Source organism: Dendrobates tinctorius, unplaced genomic scaffold (genome assembly GCF_039654945.1).
Source record: "Dendrobates tinctorius isolate UK_male_01 unplaced genomic scaffold, ASM3965494v1 ptg000120l, whole genome shotgun sequence".
Taxonomy (NCBI): Eukaryota; Metazoa; Chordata; class Amphibia; order Anura; family Dendrobatidae; genus Dendrobates; species Dendrobates tinctorius.
The window spans coordinates 236,893-257,121 of record NW_027361788.1 but is presented as its reverse complement, the minus strand read 5'-3'; the positions used below and the strand labels follow the sequence as shown (position 1 = coordinate 257,121).

Here is a 20,229-nt window from a genome sequence, read left to right as displayed (position 1 = left end):
GCCCAGCACAACCTGCTCACACCTCAGAAGGATGTCCGAAGGAAGTGCGAGAACTGCAGAACCATAGCGACCGCTGATTAGCTGGCGGGAGGAGAGTATAAATTTTCTTATTTTACTCAGGCATTTAAATAGTAGCAGTGGACGACCCCTTTCATTTCACCATTTCCATGTAAAAAAAGTATATAATACATAAATGGTAAGAAAGGTGCAGAGACATTTCTTTGTGTCACTGAGCGCTGCATTTTTTTTTTCATCAATTTCTAGTGTTTTCTTCCTACACAATCAATTAAAGCTCATCGCAACCTATTAAATTAAATATCCATTACAGCAGCATTTAGAAATATTAAGCGCATTTTGTGAGATGTAATAGTATGACCTCTGATGCCCATGAAGGTAATTGGTTACAAGTATACGCCACAGCTACTTGTTAACATTAAATACGCTATCGCTGTAGCAAGGCCTCGCCGTATTTACAGCATTTTCTGATTCTCACAATGAACTCCCCCTGATGTCATAATAAGACTATGCAGTAATCTGGAACAGTGGAAGTATCTGGGATATTGTGTTATTAAGGATTAACAGATGGGTTTGCGGTCTTGATCATGCACTACCGGAAATATCTTATATTAACTTATTCATGCAAAAAAAATGAACCCTAAAGCTACCTAAGACATCATAGAAAAAGTAGAAAAGATCTGTGTGATCAGTAATGTGCAGGAAAGAAGAAAATCAAGAGAGATTTAGAGCATTAGCTGAGTGTGGTGAAAGTGCGTAAATCTAGATATCTGGCGGTTTTGCGTGTGGCAATTTGTGCTTCGTCAGCAGCCTGTCATATCAAATAGCTTAAACGCTAATATATCCTACAATGGGGAATTCATAATCACAAGAGGATTTACCCAGCAGTGAGAGAAACATCAAATCGATTGTAAAACAGCCAGCAATAAGAATGTGCTTGGCCCTTAAGAATTTTATGAGGTCCCCAACCATACAAAATATCTTTGCCCTCAGAGTTTCCAGGAGGTAGATATTGTCGTCGTATTTTTTATCGTGATTTTACCTTTACATTTGGTTCAAACATGAGCTGAATAGCATCATCTATCAGACCGTTATTAATTTACCTTTAGGCTGCAGGCCAGTTCCATCAACTTTTTAGCATTGTCCTCGGAGCGATATCTCTTTGGAAGCTGAACACGGAAGAATTTTAGCGCACCCTCAAAATCTGTGAGGAGCAGGTCATCCTTAGAGGTCTAGGAGGAATTGGATGGATGGGTGATGTATCAGTAACAAAATAAAAATAAATTATGTTCAAGTCCAAATCAAATCAGGTTAGGATTTACTTTCCATGTATAATAATCTAGAATAGATCAGGCGTGACTTAAGAAACACATACCTTTAATAGTCCCAGTGCAACATTAAAAATGACACTTATACCCTGCGGAGCAAATAGAAATTGTGAATTATTAAGAGCACAGTACTGTTAAGGAGATTTTACATCTTAGATATTTATGGTATTACTGGGTTCCCATCTATCAGGAGAATAGGAGACCCCTTTCTGTATTTCATTCAGTGGGTGAAAGTATTGAACGCGTTACCAATTTTCTCAGTAAATCTATTTCTAAAAGGTGCTAATGACATGAAAAATTCTCACCAGCTGTTGGTAACAACCTGTCCAATACACACAGGCAAAGAAATCAAACCATAGAAGGCTATGAAATAAAGTCATGTGTAATAATGAGAAATAACATAGGTAAAATATTTTGAACACTTGAAGAAAGGTGCAAAAAGCCATGGAACGTTACGACACCAGCTGAAATCCATCAGTAATTAGAAAGCAATCCTGCCACTTAAGGCCTGGTCTCACATAGAGAGATCGCTGAAGCGTCACCGATTTTGTGACGCAACAGCGACCTCATCAGCGATCTCGTTACGTGTGACACTTAGCAGCGACCAGGCCCCCGCTGCGATGTCGCTGATCGTGCTGGAATGTCCTGGGCCATTTTTTGATCGCTGGTGTCCCGCTGGCCAGCGCACATTGCTGTGTTTGACACCGACGAGTGACCTCGTTAGCGACTCAGAAATCATGGACGAAGGCGGGAGTCGTCAGAATCGCTGCTGTTTGACAAGGTCCCAATGACCGCCGAGGTCGTTATACGGATCGCTGGATCGTTGCTACGGCGTTGGGTAAATCTGACTGTTTGACAGTTTACTAGCGACGCACCAGCGATCTTTACTAGGTCGTATCAGTCGGGATCGCTGGTGCGTCGCTAAGTGTAACGGTACCCTTAGTGAAAAATAATATCAATTGGTTCATCTGATAGCCTTTAAAAAGGAATATCATTACCAAGGTGTAACACCAGAAACATCTGATGTGTAAAACCAGTGAGCTGCCTCAAGACCTTTGCAACCTTATTGTTGCAAAACATACTGATTGCATTGGTTACAGAAAAATTTCTAAACTACTGAAGGTTCCAGTGAGCACTGTTAGGACCATAATCCATTAGTAGAAAGAACATAATTTCACCATAAACCGGCCACGACCAGGTGCTTCCTGTAGGATCTCAGACAAAGGAGTGAAAGGAATTATCAGTAGCGTCGTCCAAGAGCTAAGGACCACCCGTGGAGAGCTAAAATTGTTTCAAAGTCTTTCTGTTCCTGCCAATTCAAAGAAAATTAAGTAATGCACTCAACCTGCATGGCATGTGCACACACTCACCACACAAGACTCCATTGATACAACAAAAAGAATGTTCAAGTGTGTTTACAGTTTGCTCAACATTTAGACAAACCTGTGAAATACTGGGAGAATAGAGTCAGGTCACATAAAACCAAAATTGAACTATTTGGATGCCATAATACACCCCATGTTTGGAGGCCAAAAGGCACTGCATATCACCCACAAAACACCATACCAATAGTGAAGTTTGGAGGTGGAATCATCATGGTGTGGGGCTGTTTTTCAGCATACTGCACTGACAAACTTCATATGATTGAAGGATGGATGAATCAACAAACGTACCTAGATAAAAATCTAACGCTATCTACCAGGATAATGAAGATGAAATGAGGGTGGACATTTCAGTAAGACCATGATCCCAAACACACAGCCAAGGAAACTCTCAATTGGTTTCAGAGAAAGAAAATAAAACTGCTAGAATGGCGGAGCCAATCACCTGGCCTCAATCCAATAGAAAATGTATGGAAGAAAGTAAAGCTCATAATTCAGGGAAGGTGCCCAAGGGACCTTCAGGATGTGAAGAGTATTTGTGTGGAAGAATGGACCAAAATCTCACTTAAGCATCGTCTGCGACTAGTTTCTCCAAACAAGAGGCGTTTTGAAGCTTCACCACCAACAAAGGTTTTTGCATGAAGCATTAAATACATTATAGAAAGTGTGTCCGATACTTCTTCCCTGTGTCATTTCTCATTATTACACATAACTTAATTTATGGACATGTGTTTTCATTTCTTTGCCTGTGTGGATTGGATGGGTTGTTACTGACACCTGATGAGAATTTCATGTCAATGGCACAAGTAGAAATAGATTTACTTAGAAAATTGTTGACATGTTCATTGCTTATTTCACCCGCTGTGAAATGGAATCAGTTAAAGCGAATCTTCCATTAGGATCAACCCTCCTCCTACATGCCCATATGGGCATGTAGCTCTTGGGAAGCTGAATGATAAGATACCATGATATCTGTGAACCAAGGTCTTATTCCATAGAAATTCACGCTTCTCTTAATATGTTAATAAGCTATTCAAGAGAACCTGTCACCAAATTTGGCCGATATGAGATACGGGTGCAGGTGCGTATAATAAAAGCTACTTTTCTTGTCTTGCAGATTGGGTTGGGTTCAGATACACATTATAAAATGCTGTACATCAGCCCTGAAAGGTGATGGCAAAATCTCATATCGGCCAAACCTAGTGACAAGTTTGCTTTAACTGAACCGGGTCGACTATATATCTCCCCGAGAATCTGCCTCCAGAGCTTATAGTAAATGAAAGGAAGTGTTCCCAGTGTGAAACATAGATCAGGCGCGCAGACTGTCAGTCATTACAAGTCTCACCAGTAATTCCCCTTTTTCTGGCATTGTTAGACATTATATGGCAGATATTAAGGTATAGTGGGTACCGGAAAGTATTCAGACCCCTTTAAATTTTTCTCTGTTTCATTGCAGCCATTTGGTAAATTCCAAAAAGTTTATTTTTTTCTCATTAATGTACACTCTGCACCCAATCTTGACTGAAAAAAAACAGAAATGTAGAAATTTTTGCAAATTTATTAAAAACGAAAAACTGAAATATCATATGGTCATAAGTATTCAGACCCTTTGCTCAGACACTCATATTTAAGTCACATGCTGTCCATTTCCTTGTGATCTTCCTTGAGATGGTTCTACTCCTTCATTGGAGTTCAGCTGTGTTTAATTAAACTGATAGGACGTGATTTGTAAAGGCACACACCTGTCTATATAAGTCCTCAGAGCTCACAGTGCATGCCAGACCAAATGAGAATCATGAGGTCAAAGGAACTGGCCAAGGAGCTCAGAGTCAAAATTGTGGCAAGGCACAGATCTGGCCAAGCTTACAAAAGAATTTCTGCAGTACTCAATGTTCCTAAGACCACAGTGGCCTCCATAATCCTTAAATGGAAGAAGTTTGGAACCACCAGAAGTCTTACTTGACCTGGCCGTCCAGCCAAACTGAGCAATCATGGAAGAGCCTTGGTGAGAGAGGTAAAGAAGAACCCCAAGGTCACTGTGGCTGAGCTCCACAGATGCAGTAGGGAGATAGATGGGAGAAAGTTCCACAAAGTCAACTATCACTGCAGCCCTCCACCAGTCGGGCCTTTATGGCAGAGTGGCCCGACTGAAGTCTCTCCTTAGTGCCAGAGATATGAAAGCCTGCATAGAATTTACTAAAAAAACACATGAAGGACTCCCAAACTATGAGAATTAGATTCTCTGGTCTGATGAGACAAAGATAGAATTTTTTGGTGATAATTCTAAGCGGTATGTGTGGCGAAAAGCAGGCACTGCTCATCACCTGCCCAATACAATCCCAACAGTGATGGCAGCATCATGCTATGGAGGTGTTTTTCAGCTGCAGGGAGAGGACAAATGGTTTCCATTGAAGGAAACATGAATGCGGCCAAGTACAGAGATATCCTGGATGAAAACCTCTTCCAGAGTACTCTGGACCTCAGACTTGGCTGAAGGTTCACCTTCCAACAAGACAATAACCCTAAGCACACAGATAAAATAACAAAGGAGTTGCTTCAGAACAACTCTGTGACCATTCTTGACTGGTCCAGCCAGAGCAATGACCTAAATCCAATTGAGTATCTCTGGAGAGACCTGAAAATGGCTGTCCACCAACGTTCACCATCCAACCTGACGGAACTGGAGAAGATCTGGAAGGAAGAATGGCAGATGATACCCAAATTCAGGGGAGAAAAACTTGTTGCATCATTCCCAAGAAGACTCATGGCTGTACTAACTAAAAAGGGTGCTTCTGCTCAATACTGAGCAAAGGGTCTGAATACTTATGACCATGTGAGATTTCAGTTTTTCTTTTAATAAATTTGCAAAAATGTCTACATTTCAGCTTTTTTCAGTCAAGATGGGGTGCAGAGTGTACATTAACCCCTTCCTGACATCAGACGTACTATCCCGTCCATGGGACCCGGGCCCCTATGCCCATGGACGGGATAGTACGTCTACCGCGATCAGCGGCGCCCACGTGGTGAGCGCCGCTGATCGCGGCCGGGTGTCAGCTGATTATCACAGCTGACACCCGGCACAATGTGTCAGGGGCGGTCACGGACCGCCCCCGACACGTTAACCCCTTGCACACCGCGATCAAACATGATCGCAGTGTACCGGGGGTTAAAGGGAAGCATCGGCAGGGAGGGGGGTCCCTCCGTGCTTCCCTGAGCCCCCCACGGCAGCGCAATGTGCAGCGCTGCTGTGGGGCGCTCCTTTCCTGCAGGCCCCCGAATCCAAGATGGCGACGGGGGCCTTCGGGGGACTGCAGGAAGCTGGCTTCCTCAGTGCCTGCAAAGCGCAGGCATGAGGAAGCCTTCGGCACTGCCTGTGACAGATCGCTGATCTGTCACAGTGATCTGTGATGTGACAGATCAGCGATCTGTCACAGGACAGTGATGTCCCACCTGGGACTATTTAATAAAGTTAAAAAAAAAATTAAAAAAAGTGTTAAAATAATAAAAAAAAAGAAAAAAAAAAAAAAAAAAAAAAAATCGCCAAATAAATTAGAAAAAAAAAAAAAAAAATATTCCCCCAAATAAATCCATTTTTTGGAAATAAAAAAAACAAAACAATAAAAGCACACATATTAGGCATCGCTGCGTCCGTAACGACCCGCCCTATAAAACTGTCCCATTAGTTAACCCCTTTAGGGAACCCCTTAAAAAATAAAAATAAAAAACGAAGCAAAAAATAATGATTTATTATCATACCGCCAAACAAAAAGTGTAATAACGCGCGATCAAAAAGACGCATATAAATATCCATGGTACCGCTGAAAACTTCATCTTGTCCCACAAAAAACGAGCCGCCACACAGCATCATCAGCGAAAAAATAAAAAAGTTATAGCTTGCAGAATAAAGCAATGTAAAAATAATTATTTTTTATATAAAATAGTTTTCATTGCATAAAACCGTCAAAACATAAAATAACGACCTAAATAAGATATCGCTGTAACCGTACTGACCCGAAGAATAAAACCGCTTTATCAATTTTATCGCACGCGGAACGGTGTAAACGCACTCCCCCAAAAGAAATTCATGAAATGCTGGTTTTTGTTCATTCTGCGTCCCAAAAATCGGAATAAAAAGCGATCAAAAAATGTCACGTGCCCGAAAATGGTACCAATAAAAACGTCAACACGTCCCGCAAAAAATAAGACCTCACATGACTCGGTGGGTCAAAATACAGAAAAATTATAGCTCTCAATATGTGGTGATGCAAAAACTATTTTTACGATTAAAAAGCGTCTTTTAGCGTGCGACAGCTGCCAAACACAAAAACCGCCATAAATAGTAAATCAAACCCCCCGCTATCACCCCCTTAGTTAGGGAAAAATAATAAAATAAAAAAAATGTATTTATTTCCATTTTTCCATTAGGGCTAGGGTTAGGGTTAGGGCTAGGGTTAGGGCTAGGGCTAGGGTTAGGGCTAGGGCTAGGGTTAGGGCTGAGATTAGGGTTAGGGGTGTGTTGGGGTTAGGGTTGGAGTTATAATTGGGGGGTTTCCACCGTTTGGGCACATCAGGTGCTCTCCAAATGCAACATGGCGTCTGATCTCAATTCCAGCCAATTCTGAGTTGAAAAAGTCAAATGGTGCTCCTTCCCTTCCAAGCTCTGCCATGCACCCAAACAGTGTTTTACCCCCACATGTAGGGTATCAGCCTACTCAGGACAAATTGCAAAACAATTTTTGGGGTCCAATTTCTCCTGTTACCCTTAGGAAAATAAAAAATTGGGGGCAAAAATATCATTTTTGTGGAAAAAAATTATTTTTTTATTTTCACGTCCGAGCGTTATAAACTTCTGTGAAGCACTTGGGGGTTCAAAGTGCTCACCACACATCTAGATAAGTTCCGTGGGGGGTCTAGTGTCCAAAATGGGGGCACTTGTGGGGAGTTTCAATAGTTTAGGTACATCAGGGGCTCTCCAAACGCACGTGACACCCGCAGACCATTCCATCAAAGTCTGCATTCCAAAACGTCACTACTTCCCTTCCGAGCCCCGACGTGTGTCCATACAGTAGTTTTCTCCCACATATGGAGCGTCAGCGTACTCAGGACAAATTGGACAACAACTTTTGGGGTTCAATTTCTCCTGTTATCCTTGGGAAAATAAAAAAATTGGGGACTAATTGATCATGTTTGTGAAAAAATACGATTTTTTTATTTTCATGCCCTGGCATTATAAACTTCTGTGAAGCCCTTGGGGGTTCAAAGTGCTCACCTCACATCTAGATAAGTTCCTTAGGGGGTCTAGTTTTCAAAATGGAGTCATTTGTGGGGGGTTTCCACTGTTTAGGTACATTAGGGGCTCTCCAAAGACAACATGACACCCGCAGACCATTCCATCAATGTCTGCATTCCAAAACATCACTACTTCCCTTCCGAGCCCCGACGTGTGCCCATACAGTAGTTTTCTCCCACATATGGGGTATCAGCATACTCAGCACAAATTGGACAACAACGTTTGGGGTCCAATTTCTCCTGTTACCCTTGGGAAAATAAAAAAATGGTGACTGAAAGATCATGTTTGTGGAAAAAATACGAATTTTTTATTTTCACGCCTGGGCGTTATAAACTTCTGTGAAGCACTGGGGGGTTCAAAGTGCTCGCCACACATCTAGATAAGTTCCTTAGGGGGTCTAGTTTCCAAAATGGTGTCATTTGTGGGGGGTTTCCACTATTTTGGTACATCAGGGGTTTTCCAATCGCGACATGGTGTCCGATCTCAATTCCAGCCAAAAACGTCAAATGGCGCTGCTTCCCTTCCGAGCTCTGCCATGCGCCCAAATAGTGGTTTACCCCCACATGTGGGGTATCAGCGTACTCAGGACAAATTGCACAATAACTTTTAGGGTCCTGTTACCCTTGGGAAAATAAAAATTGGGGTGAAAAGATCATTTTTGTGGAAAAAATATGATTTTTTAATTGTACCGCTGTACGTTATAGACTTCTGTAAAGCCCTTGTGGGTTCAAAGTTCTCACCACATATCTAGATAAGTTCCTTGGGGGGTCTAGTTTCCAAAATGGGGTCACTTGTAGGGGGTTTCCACTGTTTAGGTACATCAGGGACTCTCCAAATGTGACATGGCGTCCGATCTGAATTCCAGCCAATTTTGCATTGAAAAAGTCAAACGGGGCTCCTTCCATTCTGAGCTCTGCCATGCGCCGAAACAGTCGTTCCCGCCCCACATATCAGGTATCAGCGTACTCAGGACAAATTGCACAATAACTTTTGCAGTCCAATTTCTCCTGTTACCCTTGGTAAAATAAAAAAAATTGAACCTGAAGTATTTTTTTTGTGAAAAAAAGTTAGATGTTCATTTTTTTTTTTAAATATTCAAAAAAATTCCTGTGACGCACCTAAAGGGTTAATAAACTTTTTGAATGTGGTTTTGAGCACCTTAAGGGGTGCAGTTTTTAGAATGGTGTCACTTTTGGGTATTTTCTATCATATAGATCCCTCAAAGTGGCTTCAAATGTGATGTGGTCCTAAAAATAAAATGGTGTTGTAAAAATGAGAAATCGCTGGTCAACTTTTAACCCTTATAACTTGCTAACAAAAAAAAATTTTGGTTCCAAAATTGTGCTGATGTAAAGTAAACATGTAGGAAATGTTAGTTATCAAGTTTTTTGTGTGCCGTATCTCTGTGATTTAAGGGCAAAAAAATTCAAAGTTGGAAAATTGCGAAATGTTCAAAATTTTCGCCAAATTTCCGTTTTTCTCACAAATAAACGCAAGTTATTTGAATGAAATTTTACCACTAACATGAAGTACAATATGTCACGAGAAAACAATGTCAGAATCACCGGGATCCATGGAAGCGTTCCAGAGTTATGACCTCATAAAGGTACAGTGGTCAGAATTGTAAAAATTGGCCCGGTCATGAACGTGCAAACCACCCTTGGGGGTGAAGGGGTTAATGAGAGAAAAAAATGAACTTTTTTCAATTTACCAAATGGCTGCAATGAAACAAAGTGAAAAAAGTTATAGGGGTCTGAATACTTTCTGTACCCACTGTATCATTGCATTCTGGTTCCTATGACCTACATGGTCATGTAGATGGCTTAGGATGGTAGATTCCCTTTAAAAAGGTCTACTTTACACATATATCCTTATGGCACACTCACGTCCAACTATCTTGACAATTAGTGCGAATGAAAAAATCAGTAAAAGAAAATAGTTTATCTGGGACTTCTTGTGACGGGTTTCCCGTGACAGAGTGGCCAGAAGACCGTACTCCTGCATCGATTAGAAGCACTTCACCTTCACATTAAACCGTGCAGGTTTCTGTTAGCAATTGCTTGGAGGATCTCAGGTGTTCAGTATTGGTCACTCCCCTCTCCTATATATTCCCACCACTAGTAATCTGGATTGCCAGTGTTAGTCGTGTACTGGTACTGCCTGGTGTGTAGTGGATGAGTCTGTTGTTAGTACAGGCGTTTGGAGTGTTGATTTGTGACTGTTGCTTGGTGTTTCTGCTGTTTTAAAATCCTCATCCTCTCCTATTTGGTTTACCTTCCTTTTGTCCCTAGTGTTACCCTTTGTTGTCTGTGAGTGCATATTTGTATGATTGGTATTTTCCCTTTACATCCTCCCTTGCTAGTGTGGTTTTTGTATACTCATACACGATCAGCAAGGTAGGTGGCCCTGGCATCTTCACCACCAGAAGTAATCTGGGGAGCAGGGATAGCTAGGTGCACCTAGCGTTAGGGACAGGAAAGGAGTCCTGGCCCCGTGTATTCCAACAACAGAGTTGTCACACTTCGGACATCTGTTCTTGAAACAGATGCAGGTCAGAAATCTAGCTATTTAAGGGATAGCTATTTAAGGGATATTCTGTGAATATATTATAAATATCAGAAGCATGAGTGCCTCTTTAATTTTTTGGGAGTAGCTGTGTCCAGAGGGGAATACCTGCTTCTGCTCCTGATGTCTGTTATTGTCTGCAATGTTATTACATCCAAAGCCGATCAGTGAGCTCATGCAAGCCATTGAGCTTATTTATTGCCTGCTGAGCCGTCCATCTTAACGTCAGCGTAGCAGATAAGAACAGACACCAGAAGCAGAAGTGGAGAATCAGAGCTGGACCTGGGAAGAGTGAGCAAAGCTCAATTTCTTAAATACATCAGGTTGGTGAAAGAGATTTTCCAAAGCCAGAAAACCCATTTAAAGAGTATAGTGAAATAAAAAGCACACTGCACACAATGTCTTTCTGTTTGTGGCAATTTGGTGGTGGTGTTTTGGGTTAATTGCCATTTTTCTTTCTTTCTAAATGCAGCATGCTCTAGCCATGGCATTTTTTTGAAAAAGTTCACAGATCCTTTTCTCAAGGGCCTGGAAAGTGCCAAAGAATGCATGTTGTAATGTATTAAGTGTAACAAATTAAAATATTCCTAAGTGCAATGTAAAAATATAACGCTTTTTATAATTGAAATAATAAACATTTGCAGTTTCCCACCCACACTAAAAAAAACCCAATGGAATATCATGTAAGTGTGTAGATGGTAAAGTATTTATACATGTAGAACCATTAAAAACGTAAATATGACACTCAGGCGTCAATGAGAAGTCCTTATTCACATTAGTGTTCTATGCATGTTCTATAACACTATACACACTCATCATCATGAAATTGCAACACCAGAAAGGAAAAGTCATGGAATAATGGAAATCACAAGATGGCTAGACACGTTACTGATCTGCATATGATTAGTCTTAATTCTACATTGGTTTGGTCTTGAAACCATTTCTCTAAAAGGTCTCAGATGACGCTTTTAAACAACGCCAGGCTGCAAGTTGCTCGTACTACTGTGAGCAGCCTAAACATGGTACCATAACCTGCAGCCTAACCAGACTTGTCTCCCATCGAGCACATCTGGGACGTCATTAGTCAGTAATTTCAAGAGAATCTGCCAGCAGCGGATCTTGATGATTTGCCCAAGTGCATTCAGTTGCAGAACCTTCCTCAGACAACCATTGATAGGAGACAAGACATCTAAATTCAGGGATTCCTGCACGTGGTGCTCATACTCTATACTGAATAAATCCAGATGCTTTGTAAATGTTTTCATTTTAATCATCACTTGATGTGTCTATCCATCAAGTGATTTCCATAATCCTTTGCGTAATTGACTTTTCCTTCCTGATGATGCAATTTCAGTGTTGAAGTGTCTGCTCACCTGTCCAAGAATTTTTGTGGACTGAATGACTGCAAAGAAGAAAAACAAAAAAAACAAAAAAAACGCAAGACTTGTCTGTCTTTGAGCAAAGTCCCCCACTCAAAACAAATGGCCCATAACGAAAAATGGAGAGCACGCAAGCGCCATTTATGTGCAATCCATGAGCGGTCTTTTTTTTTTCTTTTTACTATGTAATGTGAAAATGAAGATTTAAAAATGTATGTGCTACCTTTCATATAATAATGGATACCGCACTGGTTATAAAAATGGGCAAACTGACCAGAAATAGATGAAGATCAGATCCAGTGCACTGATGGAAACCGGGCTGATAAATGGAAATCTGAATGAGGCTTTGGTGGGCTTTTTTTTTTTTTTTTTTTTGCTTAGATGCTTAATTCCGATTCCCCACACACGGGGGAACTAAAGAAAAACTTAAACATTTGGAAAATCTGCAGACTTTTTTTTGTAAGATTCTAGAGAACTTGCTACTGGGTGTCAAAACATAGTGTATGATACTGGATGGTTATTGCAATGTGGCCAAAGATGGGACTTGGGAGAAAGGCTATAAATCATTCCACCAGCAGGGGGCAGTGCAGGCTCACAGATCAGGACTTTGGGTCCGTGAAGAAAGATCTAACCAAAATATACATATCCTAAATTTATTCCATTAGCGGTGTATTCAGCAGTATGGCATATTGTACAAACCTCGCACAAGAGCAAGTCGATGATGTGGAAGACCATGTAGAGCGGGAACTTGGCTGTAAAGAGGGTCAGAAACCATTGGGAAGCGTACATGTGAGCCTCAAGGCTGATCTCCAGGAAGTGGGTGTAGAGGTCTGCAATGTATTCCTGACGGACAAAAAAAATAAATAAAAAATTATTGAAGAGTGAAGGTTTTCACACTGGTACTACAGGAATAATGTAGGAAAAATATGGATTTTTGTGATAACTCACCGTAAAATCCTTTTTTCCGAGACGCTCATTGGAGGACACAAATACTGTGGGTGTATGCTTCTGCCGCTAGGAGGCTGACACTAAGTGAAAAAAAGAGGTTAGCTCCTCCTCCGCAGTATACACCCTCGCCCCTATTGCGGGCGGAAATCAGTTTGGTGCCAAAGCAGTAGGAGGACAACAAAATCAGCCTTAATACAGGTACAACATGTCCAAATAACACCACCACCCTTATATCAAATAAGTAAATGTATATTAATTAAACAAAACAAAAGCCAACTGGCTAATAGGGTGGGTGCTGTGTCCCCCAATGAGCGTCTCGGAAAAAAGGATTTTACGGTGAGTTATCACAAAAATCCATGTTTCTCCTTCGCCTCAATGGGGGACACAGATACTGTGGGACGTCCTAAAGCAGTCCCTGGGTGGGAGATTGACTCACCGATCCAAGCTACATGCACCTCTTGTGTGAAGGTGCGTCACCGCTGCTTGGAGAATCTTTCTACCCAGGCTCGCATCCGCTGAGGCCTGAGTATGGATATTATAATGTTTGGCAAATGTGTGCAGGCTGGACCAGGTTGCTGCCTTGCAAACCTGCTCCATCGAAGCCTGGTGCCGAAGCGCCCAAAAGGCGCCCACTGCCCGAGTAGAGTGCGCTCTGATCCCTGCTGCAATCGACGTGCCTCTAATGCGGTAGGACTCCTGAATAGTCAAACGAATCCATCTGGCTATGGTCGATTTTGAGACAGCGAGTCCCTTCCTGCGCCCCATCGGGGAGCACGAACAGCGTGTCTGTCTGATGAAAGGGTGCAGTCCTCGACACGTACCTCCGGAGGGCTCTTAACAGGTCTAACGTGTGAAGAGCCTTTTCCACACGGTGCACCGGTGGTGGACAAAATGAAGGCAAGACAACCTCTTCATTAATGTGAAAAGAGGACATGACTTTCGGCAGAAAAGGAGGGGCTGGTCTGAGCACCACCTTATCCTTATGGAAAGTGAGGAACAGAGCTCAGCAGGATAGGGCCGCCAGCTCTGAAACCCTCCTGATAGAAGTGATGGCCACTAGGAACACCACTTTCCAGGAAAGTACCTCAAAGAGATATCCTGAAGCGGTTCAAATGGAGCTTCCTGCAGAACACTTAGGACCAGGTTAAGGTACCAGGCGTCCATAGGCGCCTTATAGGGAGGAACCAAGTGGGAGACTCCCTGGATGAAGGTCTTCACCTGCAGATTAGTAGCAATTCTGCGCTGGAACAGAACGGATAAGGCCGACATTTGTCTCCTGAGCGAACTTGGGGCTAAGCCCGAGTCTAGGTCTGACGGAGAAAGGTCAAGATTTTGGGGATCGAGAATCTCAGCGGAGAGACACCGCGGCCTCGACACCAAGCAAAGAACATCTTCCAGGTGTGGTGGTCAATTCGTGCTGAAGCAGGCTTCCGGGCGCTAATCATTGTAGCGACCACCTTGCTCCCGAACCCGTTAGAATCCAAGATTCAACGGCCATGCCGTCAAACACAGTGCAGCGGGGAAAATAGATATGGGAGGCGAAACTGGTTCCATGGCAGAACCAACGCATCCACAGCGATTGCCTGTGGGTCCATGGCCCGAGCGACATATGTGGGCACCTTGGCGCTCATTCTGGACGCCATCAGGTCCACATCCGGAGTTTCCCACAGCTGACAAATCTGCCAGAAGACTTCGGGATGTAGAGACCACTCTCCGTGCGCAAGACCCTGCCGGCTGAGAAAGTCTGCCGCCCAAATTTCCACGCCCGGAATGTGGACAGCCGAAAACACCGAGTGGTTAGCTTCGGCCCCCTGCAGAACGTGCCCCACCTCGCGCATGGTTGCTCTGCTGCAGGTGCCCCCTAGGTGATTTATGTAAGCCACCGCCGTGGCGTTGTCCGACCGAATCCAGACGGGGCGGCCTGCAAGAAAGTGATGAAACCTTTTGCAGAGCCAGCCGAATTGCTCGTATCTTCAATAAGTTGATCGGGAGGCGTGCCTCCTGTGGCGACCACCGTCCTTGGGTCGTGTGGTGGCGAAACACCGCTCCCCAGTCGAGGAGACTGGCGTCGGTTGTCATCACCCCAATGGTCTGGGGGGAAAGGTTTCCCCTGGGTCAGAGAGGAACTGGTTAACCACCATCCGAGCGACTGCCTGACTTGAAAAGACAGTCGGCACTGCCGATCGAGCGTGAAGGGATTCTTGTCCCAAGCTGACAAAAGGGCGTGCTGCAGGGGGCGAAGATGGAACTGGGCGAACGGTACCGCTTCCATTGCTGCCACCATTTTCCCTAGACTCCTCATCCCGGATTGGATGGTATGAGGGACTGGTTGCCGAAGTGTCCGGACTCCCTGCCGGAGTGCTCGCACCTTTTCCCGAGGGAGAATTACCAACCCTCGGCGAGTGTCGAGAATCATTCCTAGGAAGGAGATCCTTTGAGCTGGCACAAGGGATGACTTCTTCGCATTGACCAACCACCCTAAGGGGGCAAGAGTATCTAGCGTGATGTTGACATTTTCCTCACATGCCCGTATTGCAGGGCCTTTAATAAAGAGGTCCTCCAGATAAGGCAAGACGACTATGCCTCGAGAATGCAGTATGGCCATGACGACTGCCATAACCTTTGTGAACACTCTGGGGCCGTGGCTAGCCCGAAGGGTAGTGCTACGAACTCAAAATGTAGATCGCTGATGGCGAAGCGTAGAAACCTCTGATGAGGAGGAAACATGGGAATATGCAGATATGCGTCCTGGATACCTATTAAGGCCAAGTATTCTCCCTGCTCCATGGCCGATATGACTGACCGGAGAGATTCCATCCAGAAATGTCTGATCCTGATGAATTTGTTCAGAAGCTCCAGGCCCAAAACAGTCCTGACAGACCCGTCTTTTTTGGGAACCGCAAACAGGTTGGAATAGAACCCCTGATTTTCTTTTTTTTCCGTGTTCCGGCACTGGAACAATGACTCCGTTGTGCTGGAGCGATTTGATGGCTCCCGATGGAGCCCTTGCCTGGGAATCGACTCTGGGAAGCCGGGAAAGAAAAAACCGTCTTGGCGGGTATCTGACAAATTCTATTTTGTAACCTGAGGCCACCAATTCCTTTTACGCATGCGTCGTGAGCGACATTGGCCCAGACGTGAAAAAACCAGAGTAGGCGGCCGCCCACCTTGCCAGTGTCGTCTGGTAAAGGCTTCGAGTCATTTGGCCGACGATCTTTGGGATCTGGATCCCCTCGATCTGTGCTGCTGAGCACGCAATCTCCCCAATGGGTTGGCTCTATACGAGACCTGCCGCTCCGTTATCCTGGTTGGGGCGGCCTGAGGCGGCGGAATTGGCCGCTGTAGTCCACCATGTGTTGCGAAAGGCCCGAAAACGTGCCTGAAACGGGTGACGAAAAAGCGGTTTGACCCTTTGTTGAGGGAGAAACCTGCTCCTTCCTCCTGTAGAGTCGGAGATAAGTTGATCCAACTTCTCCCCAAATAGGCGGCCGCACTGATAAGGCAGGGAAGTCAAGTATCAAGTGCCTAGCAATTGGCCGCATCCAAAGACGCATTGATTACATAGTTTCCGGTCATCGCCATCCGACCTGTGAACTCCGAAATCTCTGCAGATGGATCCTGCTCCTGCGCGACCTTGTTTAATGTTTCTGACCATGATATCATAGCCTTGGCTACCCAAGTTGCTGCGAACGAGGGAGCGAGTGCTGACCCTGACGCCTCATATACTGAGCGAGCTAAGCTCTCTATAAGGCGATCCGTGGGATCCTTAATCGAGGAAACACTAGGGACGGATAGCAGGGTCTTAGTGGCTTAGTGGAGGATCCACCATCGGGGATACCATCCATCTTTTACGCAGGTCCGGAGCAAACGGATACCTTGTTTCAAGTGCCTTTTGACCCGAGAAACGCCTGTCTGGACATTCTCTGTGCCACTACACTATGTCCTCAAACTACAGGTGAGAGGAAAAAAATTATGTGCAGGCGCTTCACTCGCTTAAATGCCACTTTCTGCCCCGTAGCTGCTGGGGGATCATCCTCAATCCCCAGGGTGTGATTGATGGCTTCTATGAGGCTGTCCACTGTTTCACGTGACCCTGGAGTGTCCAGGTCAATGGGCTCGTCTGGGTCGCAATCTGAGGTCTGCTCGCTATCAACCACTTACGAATGCCAAGGCACCGGATGGACTGGGCGACACCGTGTGGATTCGTTTCCTCCGGGTCTGCCTGGAGTGAGAGCGGCCCCTGCAGGCCGGAGGCCTTTGTGAGGTGGAGGTTCCATCTAAGGCCGGCGAGCCATCGTCCCTGCCCCTATCTGGGGCTTGAAGGGACTCTACTGCTCTCGTAAGCGACGGCATGGACTGTGACAGTGATCGGGCCCACTACGGGGGAATTGACACATTGGTCGCGGTCGCAGGGGAGGGCTCCTGGCGCGTTCGGATTCGTAGGCTTTCCCGTCTGCCGCAGTGTTTTCTTTGACTGATCTCCCTGAGGTCAGTGATTGTTTCCTGATGTTGGTCTACTAGGCATTGCTCCCACCTAGCCAGAATCCTACTCCACACTGATGAGGGGCAACACCCTGAAACAGCTGTCTGTGGATGGATACCTGGCCTTGGTATTTCCCTTGTCATATCTGTAAACTCATAAAGAGCTGGATATTGACTTAAAGAGCCACTTAATATGGTGGTAATTGTGGTTTCCGAAAGGAGCCACTCCTTGGCTGGGTCCTTCCCTGGAGGAAGATCTGGCTAGTCCCGTGTTTGAGACACTTAAATGAGGCTCCACGGACTTTATTTGCATAGCATGTAAAAAAAAACGGCTCTAGGGGCGGTGCTTCCGTTCTGCGGCCTAGCCGCTCTCCGAAGCCGTGGCCTAAATTTCTTCGCCGCCGCCCAGCGCGGGGCGGGCCGCCGGAAGTGACGCGCGGCTCCAGGGGCGGGACTTCCAGCTGCGGCCTCAATTTTTCCCCTACCCGACAGGGGGGTCGCGGTACACAAAAAAACATGGCGCCACTAACTGCGCGGCGACGCCTGACGGATCCAGCCACCCTCAGCCTTGCATGGCTGGTGGCTTCCAGCCCTGAGATCTTCGCAGGAGCCCTCCCAGACCCTCTCCTCACCGATGATCCTCTTCAGCCTGAGCGCAGGTATGTGAGGGGGCCTTGACAAAATAGGACGGTGCAGGCACCCTAGCTCCATCTAACCCCTTCAGGGGGTGAGGAGAGGGACAGTCCGCCACCTTGCAGCACCGCAGTCTAAGCATTGGTGGAGCAGTGGGGGCCGCACGGACTAGTCTTGTGCCTCTGTACAGCCCATGGTTTCAATACCTACGGTGGTCAGGGCTAAATCCGGCATTGTGTCCCACGACGCTGGAGAGGATACGTGGAGGGACACTCTCACGTGCTCGCCGGTTGTTGGTTTGGGGAAATCGGACCCTTTCAATAGGATCTGTTGCCCCAGTCTCATCTTCATGGCAAAAAAAAAAAAAAGTCTGGGGAAAAAGGCCCAGACATGTCCCACGGTGCGGGAGAGGAAACGTGGAGGCGATACTCACACGTGCTCGTCCGTTGTTGGTTTGGGGAAATCGGACCCTTTCAATAGGATCCGTTGCCCCTGTCACATCTTCATGGAAAAAGATGAAAAAGGTCTAGAGAAAAAAACAGACGTGTGCCTCCATGGACACTAAGCAAAAAACTGATTTCTGCCCGCAATAGGGGCGAGGGTGTATACGGCAGAGGAGGAGCTAACCTCTTTTTTTCACTTAGTGTCAGCCTCCTAGCGGTAGAAGCATACACCCACAGTATCTGTGTCCCCCAATGAGGCGAAGGAGAAAAATATGACATTTGATTATATAAAATACTATGTGCCCACGTATGCAGAAATTTCCTGAGAAAAAACGGACTCCTTCCCAGGAAATCTGCAATTTTTTATTCGTGGTTTTTATCGCGGTTTTCTTTTGCTAATTTTTCACGTTTTTTCCCCGGCGCTTCCTGATACAATGAAATCCGCAAATTTTCTACAAAATTAATGAACATGCTGCGTTTTTTCCACAATGCGCTTTTTTTTGCGGGAAAAAAACGCATCATGTGCACAAAAATTGCGGATTTCATTCTATTAATAGGATGCTTAATGTATGCATTTTTTTAAGCGTTTTTGCCGTGGAAAAACACGGCAAAAACGCGAAAAATCCTGAACGTGTGAACACAGCCTGACACAAAGCGGCTACTAACCTGCATCAGCCGCTCCAGCTGATAGAACTTGCAGTGGAGATCTTCAAAGTTCTGTTTGAAAAGTTCCCGAAGTCCATAATCGAACATGATTTTGACCAGGACGCTAAAAGCTTGTTCTTCAGGCATCTGTAGAAGCAGAAATAGAAAAAAAAAAAAATATAAAAATGTAATCTTCCTGCCGGATCTCTTCTACATAAACAGTACTGCTAGTCCTCAGACACGTTTCTATGAAACAATCCAGATGACATGATCACGGAGGCCATGACAGGTTGGGTGTCTATCATCAGTACCGACACACAGCAGCCTATTATTACAGGGGGGCCTCCGTGGTTAACAACAAGATTTAATGAAAACCCACATGTAGCAGGAGGACCGCGGCGAGGAACGACTGGCCTTGGCAATACCCGATCTCTTCGTCATACACAGAGTAGGCCTAGGAAAAAGAAGACAGCAGACAGACGGTCAGATCTTCCTAAAGTCGTAAACTTCAAACGGAGCCAAAAGTGATTTTTTTTTTTCTTTCAGAGATTATTAATCACAAGTTTATGGCCGACGTCCCACAAGCTGCCATAGTGGATGTCTGATTTACACTGTGTGTACGAGTGAATGAACACACACATACACCAGCGTGTCCGATGCTACATGTCGAAAGGTTACAGATCCGGTTACAGATATCGGAATGAGCCTCAAAGGGGGAACACTGACCAAAAAGGGGTCAGACGGCTCAATTAGTATAAGACACGCAGAAACCGTCACTAAACTCTCCTACTACTGACTGCACCACTATAGGGGCTGCATTACAACCAGGTGTCCATTCGAGTGCACTGTCTCCAAATGAAGACCACCTCTAAATTGGCTGAAAAGTTTGAGGATGTTATAAGTGTGTGTGTGTGTGTCTGTGTGTGTGTGGGGGGGGGGGGGGTCTTCTTAAAATTTCCCCCTCTTTGGATAGATGCAAGCATTGCTAGCACCGGATTCTGTGCCAATGAGGCAAGGGCAAGTGTTACTTTTCAACTGTATCTGCATCCCAAGGACGAAGATCCAGATGAACACTATGGTGGAGTAGGTCACTGCCATGCAGGAACTTCATCACACCTG

At 44.9% G+C, this 20,229-nt stretch overlaps 1 protein-coding gene across 3 annotated transcripts in view; it reads right to left on the bottom strand.

Moving 5' to 3' along the window:
* The window catches only part of RABGAP1 (RAB GTPase activating protein 1), a 263,850-nt gene that overhangs the window by 77,869 nt on the left and 165,752 nt on the right, over window positions 1-20,229 (bottom strand). For all 3 annotated transcript variants that reach the window (XM_073590685.1, XM_073590687.1, XM_073590686.1), the window contains exons 15-19: window positions 19,490-19,564; window positions 19,132-19,257; window positions 12,659-12,802; window positions 1,391-1,432; window positions 1,119-1,247 (exon numbers count right to left, since the gene is read on the bottom strand). In XM_073590685.1, the coding sequence (XP_073446786.1) occupies window positions 1,119-1,247; window positions 1,391-1,432; window positions 12,659-12,802; window positions 19,132-19,257; window positions 19,490-19,564 (516 nt within the window). The remainder of the gene's footprint in view (window positions 1-1,118; window positions 1,248-1,390; window positions 1,433-12,658; window positions 12,803-19,131; window positions 19,258-19,489; window positions 19,565-20,229) is intronic.